At 46.7% G+C, this 6,820-nt stretch overlaps 1 protein-coding gene across 1 annotated transcript; it reads left to right on the top strand.

The window, feature by feature from the left end:
* Nucleotides 1-241: 241 nt before the first annotated feature.
* On the top strand, nt 242-1,444 carry LOC118771664 (serine/arginine-rich splicing factor SR45-like). The gene has a single exon (XM_036519672.1). It carries the CDS (start codon nt 242-244, stop codon nt 1,442-1,444), a length of 1,203 nt encoding a protein of 400 aa, XP_036375565.1.
* The last annotated feature ends 5,376 nt before the right edge of the window (nt 1,445-6,820 follow it).

The raw sequence follows: 6,820 nt of genomic DNA, 5'->3' as shown, positions 1-6,820 counted from the left end.
AGTGGCCTCTTTGCTGCGGCGTGCCGGGGGCTGGCTGGGAGGCAGGCCAGGCAGAGAGGACCCTGGCAGTGCCGTGCATTACCCCAGCTGGAGGAATTTTCCCAGGATTGCTGCTGCTGCTGCTGCTTTGGCACGCGCCTCCCAGCCACTCAGATTCAGCACCGGGTTCCCAAACCCCGCGGCTGCCAGACAACATGAGAGGAAGCTGCACTGATCCACGAGCGCACTCGCCCCCTCGCCCATGGGCACACTCAGCCACGGGCACGCTCGCCACTCACCCACGGGCACACTCAGCCACGGGCACGCTCGCCACTCACCCACGGGCACGCTCAGCCACGGGCGCGCTCGCCACTCACCCACGGGCACGCTCGCCACTCATCCACGGGCACGCTCAGCCACGGGCACGCTCACCACTCACCACTCACCCACGAGCATGCTCAGCCATGGGCACACTCAGCCACGGGCGCGCTCACCACTCACCACTCACCCACGAGCATGCTCAGCCATGGGCACACTCAGCCACGGGCGCGCTCACCACTCACCACTCACCCACGGGCATGCTCAGCCACGGGCACACTCAGCCACAGGCGCGCTCACCACTCACCCACGGGCATGCTCAGCCACGGGCACGCTCAGCCACAGGCGCGCTCAGCTACGGGCGCGCTCAGCCACGGGCGCGCTCAGCCACGGGCGCGCTCAGCCACGGGCGCGCTCACCACTCACCACTCACCCACGGGCATGTTCAGCCACGGGCACACTCGCCACTCACCCACGGGCACGCTCGCCACTCACCCACGGGCACGCTCAGCCACGGGCACACTCAGCCACAGGCGCGCTCACCACTCACCCACGGGCATGCTCAGCCACGGGCACACTCGTCACTCACCCACGGACACGCTCAGCCACGGGCATGCTCAGCCACGGGCACGCTCATCACTCACCCACGGACACGCTCAGCCACAGGCACGCTCAGCCACGGGCGCGCTCGCCGCTCAGCCACAGGCACGCCCAGCCACGGGCGCGCTCGCCGCTCAGCCACAGGCACGCTCAGCCACGGGCGCGCTCGCCGCTCAGCCACAGGCACGCCCAGCCACGGGCGCGCTCGCCGCTCAGCCACAGGCACGCTCAGCCACGGGCGCGCTCGCCGCTCAGCCACAGGCACGCCCAGCCACGGGCGCGCTCGCCGCTCAGCCACAGGCACGCTCAGCCACGGGCGCGCTCGCCGCTCAGCCACAGGCACGCCCAGCCACGGGCGCGCTCGCCGCTCAGCCACAGGCACGCCCAGCCACGGGCACGCCCAGCCACGGGCGCGCTCGCCGCTCAGCCACAGGCACGCCCAGCCACGGGCACGCCCAGCCACGGGCGCGCTCGCCGCTCAGCCACAGGCACGCTCAGAACCGATCCAACACTACTTCCCATGCCTTCCCATGCATTTGTGGCATGAACTGTAACACACTGCATTCCACAAAGGTACTGACACTGCACTGAACTGCACTGGCTTATCTGTAATTGAGAGAGCACTACTGAAGCAGACAGTAAATTATATTTTAATATTATAAGAGATGACTGCGTTTCTGAATAAATTCAAAATTCTGATCAATTCATAAACCTCTTGAGGCCCCAAAAAATGCCATTGTCACCCATATTTACTTCTCTTAGTCTAAGCACTTCAAAAGTACACACTGTAGAGACAAAACGTAAGTGTGGCCCAGACACCTTTGGCTTTATGGCTACATGGTAAAACTCAGCATAGGTGTGCCCTGGTAAGAAAATCCAAAATATGTATGATAATTGTAATTCATATTTCAAGTGAACTGTTTTTGCTGTATAACACTTCCCCAATATGAGAATGACCAGTGCAACAAGGTTGATTCTTATAACTGAAGAAATAATAGGGAAAGGGGGAAAGCGGTTTTGGTCATAAACTTCATCATATTCTAATATTTGCCATATACGTTTCTGCAAACGTTTTATGTTTATTATGGGTGTATTTCCATATAAACCACACAGAAATCTGGGCTGTCTATTTATATCGCCCGCTCCTCTCTCCCTCTGTTCAGAATCATCCGATTGTCAAATTTGTGGCTCTGGAGTCATTAGGGCTATATTAACCAATCACAGCTTGTTTGAAGGTTTAACGTCTCCTCTAAACTATGGAGCCTCCATTTTGGCTCAATTGCATCTTCTACAGGGGTTTTTCAAGAAACACGTAATCAACATCGCGAATTGAGTTCCCATTTCCCCGGTTTGTTATTTTTTTAGTGTGGAATCATTGAAGAAAATATGTTTTATCATTGGAAACACTCGGGAAAATGTCTAGAGAGAATTTTTGGCTCAAGACATGTATGTAAATTATAATTCATAGTAACTAGAATTTTAAAAAACAAACGCGGATGGGACCTAGCAGTGCTAGTGCTGGATTATACGAGTCGAATGAGCACGTTATTAAAATTGTTTTTCTTACCTCCGTGACAATTCCAAAAGCTTGAACGCCTGGACATTCGCTTTTGTTGCACTCTGTGGTGACCAAGCTGCAAAGTCAAAAAATTCCTCTACCTGAGGCGCTCCTGCGTGAAACACACCTGTTTAGCATTAGGGAGGGATGAAATATTATCACCTGACAGAACAGGTGCGTTGGCAGTTTGTCGATATCCCACTGGTAGACTAATTTTAGGGACATTAATTTCCCAATAACACTCGCTCTTCAACCATTCAAGCGTGGAATGTGGCGCATAACTATGTGCACTTACCTTTAGAATTCTTACCTGCCCATTTCAAACCTTTTCCCGCGTACGGTCACACCGGTGTGATAATACTAGATTGGAAAAAAAAATCTAGCTAACGTTAGCTTTGAGGAAACAGTGATTTCACGTTACAAAGTATAGTAAATGCGCCGGGGAAAACTATGAGAAGCTTAACAACGCTAATGACAACATAACGAACCATGTAACGAAACACGTGCGCGACATAGCATAAGTCACGTGGGTAAGGGTCAAGCCAGACCGACCCCTTTTTAATAAAACTGTATGCATGTAGTGTGTACAGGTGGAGATTGTCCATAGGTGTATATTTTTAATGGATTCCATTTGCATTTGTGTGTGTATATATATATATATATATATATATGTAGCCTATGTTTTACTTGTATATGCGGGTGCTGGTATAGGTATATTTGTGTGGATGTGTGTCTTATTGTATGTTCAGTTGTATACACATGTATATAAAGGTGTAATTCCTCTATTAAAATAGTAGTAGTAGCAGTACTAGTATCAGTATTATTATTATCAAATTACCTTCTGTAGGTAATAGTGTTTGTACTTTCATTGACTCCATGACCATATTCAAAACAATAAAAACAAATGGTCATATAAAAAAGGGTTGTGGGAGTTCAGCCTGCTTGTACAGTAGGATGGGTGTGTATGGCAACGATTGTCGTGTACGATTTTTAATTAATTGTCATATTTCACTGGCACATGCACCAGTACCTTTGGGGGAGGAGAGCAAGTTCATGTATGTTGACTTCAACCAGTATTGGAGTATTTCTGGGTTGTTTTTTTTTTTCCTGAAAGCTCACTAATTCAGCAGACGTTCACAGTGTTGAGTTCCTGCTATTCTGTATGGAAGCCAAATTTGTGTCTGCAGATGACTGACAGTCTTTGGGGGCTGGCCTGGCTCCAACCCCCAAAATATATTACTCCTGCTATGACACTTTTCTGAGGTTAATGCCTTCCAAAGCCCTCCATTTGTCATTCAATCTTTTGTCAGAGTTGGACCTCGCTGCAGTTATAAGAGTGTTCACCGAGTACACATCTACTGCAATGAAGTCAGTAAATCAATTATAATGAGTTGTCACATTAGACCCATTGGTTGGTCACCATAAACAGTACTTGTCACATTAAAGGCTCAAGTCACATTAAGAAGCATTAGTCATAATTTTACAGTTTGATTTAGGCCTTTCTAGCAGCGGCATGTGGCTCTACTCAGGGGATGGGTGTCCACAGGAAGGTCATGTGACCACTGACATCACTCCTGAGGGGATTAAAAACCAGATAAGGTGTCAGAGTTTGTCACTGGGAGAGCTGTGTTGTGATTACATCTGTAGTGTCTCTACGCTCATGAAACGACTTTGGAAATGGCCTCCGATTTTTATTAAATGTCCTTATGGTTATTTCGAGAGGAATTACTCAGCTCATCTTTGCTGTTGCTCTGGTGGACACACCGAAATCACATTTTCCACTCTGTTCAATTGGTAAATGAGCTGGAATTTCCCAAACCGTCTCTGATGTCCAAGAGCAGATTTTCAGTGAGAAATTCCTCTGTCATCCTGTCCGCTCAGGAAGCTATGACTGTGTTAAAGTGTTTGGGGAGGGGTTTGAAGCAGCAGAACAACATCAGTCTATTCAGTAATTAGGCTTTGATGCTTAACCCCAAAGTATTCCATTTCAATAACACACTTCCTGTTTCCTCCCAGTGTGGACAGCTTAAGTCCTCCCCCTTCACTGTCACCTCCCTTCAAACACACACACACACATAAACACATGTATGGACACGAGCACACACATGCACACACACATACAAATAAAGAGAGATATTATAGTCTGAAGCATTATAGCCTTTCATTGAAAAGGGCCAACAAAGGCAAATGCAAAAAGTTAAGGAGGGCAGGCTCTGCGATCACTGCATAATGAAAGAGGCTGAGCCAGAGATCCACTTTCTTTCACAACATCAAATTGAATAGAGTTGAGAGAGGGAGATGGAGAGGGGGAGAGAGACAGGGAGAGAGGGGAGAAGGAAAGAGAGAGAGAGTAAGAAGGGGAGAAGAAGAGCAAGAGAGAAATGGGACAGAACTCAGGTTTCAGCAGGGGGCAATGTGAGGCCATGTTAAAAGCAGGACAATGTGACACTGCAGGGACTTCTGGATAGCTGGCCTGGAGGATGAGGAGGACTTGTGTGACCCACTCCTGTGTTCACTCACTACACTGTGACCACATTGTGCATTTAACCTAACCTATCAAACATTCATTACATATGAGTGATTGTTTGGTATATTAATGACAAAGTCGGCATTACAAAATCAACCTTAATACTTCCACGCAATACCAGTATTCATGCAGAACTAATCACTTTTGCATGAATCACAATTAAACACACCCAACACCAAGCATGGTCAATTCCTATTTTTAATATATTAATAATAAACAAATTCATTATTGTCAACTAATCTAATTGCAATGAATGAATAATAATTTTGAAATGACAGGGGTTTTTTTTAATCTTATCAGTACATATATTTTACAGGACTAGAACAGCACTGCCCTACCTGGGAAGTGAGCCCATGGGTTTAATTCCCACTTTATTATTAGTATTAGTATTATTATTATTATTATTATTATTATTACTAGTAGTAATAGTATTACTCATCTTCATTACTTTGATGTGGCCCTCTGCATGAGGTTTAAGTGAGGAAGTAATGAGGACTGAAATGTATACAGTGCTCTTCTGATAAAATAACTTAACAAATTAATGAATTTAATAGGACGATGAATCAGTCTGGGACTTAATTAATCTTTATATTTGATTTTATTTTGATGTGCAGATATACATTAATCAGGTATGAGGGCAGAACAAAAGTGAGATGTGATTTTAAGCAATTAAAATAATCCAAGGTATGCATTCCTGCATTTCTGCAAATCATATTCTTGCACAACAGCAGGTTTTCATTGGGAGAATTAGCATATTCTGATGCTTTTGCTGACTTTGATCCAGTCTGAGGTAACATTACACAGAGCTGAACCAGGGAGAGAAAATCTGGCTTTTCCTTGAGAGAGAGAAAGAGAGGAAGGCTGTGGGAGTGAATCCAAAGCAAATGTCATATTTCTGGGCGTCTAATGGGAGCATGAAGAGACATGACCTTTGGTAAGTGGGGACATGAGAGGGACAAAAATCCAACACTGACGCTTTTGCAGATTTCACTCTATTCAAATGGAACAATTAAAGCCAGGCCCCTTTGATCCCTCCCTTGGCCTTCAGGTCATGCGAATGAGTGCTTCTTTATCTTAATTGAAAAATACGAAATCATTAACCTGATGCTTCTATTGCTAATTGAAAAGAGGAACGCTCCACCCCCCCCCCCCCCCCCCCCCACCTCCCACCTCCCCTCCCCTTTTCACTTCAGTAAGAAAATGAAAGACAGATGGAAAGCTGGAAATAAAAAAACTGCCCAATAAATCAAGCAGGGAACTTCAGCTGCTGGAGGGGAATTAGGCTGATAACACGGAGGGTGGTGCCGTACCACATCGGCCTAAGAAAATTTTCAGTAATGTGGAATATGAACAAGTACAACCAAATACATCAGCTCCCCGGCGGTGTGGTTCTGAAGGTGAAATTGAAAATGACTGACAGATATGCTCCTGCGCCCCTCAGACACTGCCCCCCCCCATCCACCCCGCTTATCTGTGGCATGGTGCGGCTTTTCTTTATGCATATACATGACCCCTACACTGCAGGTGACTTCCCAACAAGAAAGAGTCTGGGTCTGAATCCAAACCACCTCACCACAAAGGTACCAGCAATGCCTTGATGAATACCATGCATTAAAACAGACGTATTAGTTGACATTTCCCACCTAATAGAAAAAGTACCATTATTTTTAGTCAGGCTTAATTCCACCTCATTCAGTTGAGTTAAAAAGAGAAAGTGTCACAGGTGTCTTTAGTAAAACATAGTAACATACCTCCATTCCTTGCCTGGTGTGAACAGGCCTCTCCGCTGTTATTAAATATGTTTTTACTCACTAAACCACCACAGTGAACCCCCATCG

Source organism: Megalops cyprinoides, chromosome 25, assembly GCF_013368585.1.
Source record: "Megalops cyprinoides isolate fMegCyp1 chromosome 25, fMegCyp1.pri, whole genome shotgun sequence".
Classification (NCBI taxonomy): domain Eukaryota; kingdom Metazoa; phylum Chordata; class Actinopteri; order Elopiformes; family Megalopidae; genus Megalops; species Megalops cyprinoides.
This window is presented reverse-complemented; position numbering and strand designations above follow the sequence as displayed.

Bases quoted from the DNA above. Each gene is read 5' to 3' on its own strand.
- LOC118771664 (XM_036519672.1), top strand. From the start codon at position 242: ATGGGCACACTCAGCCACGGGCACGCTCGCCACTCACCCACGGGCACA.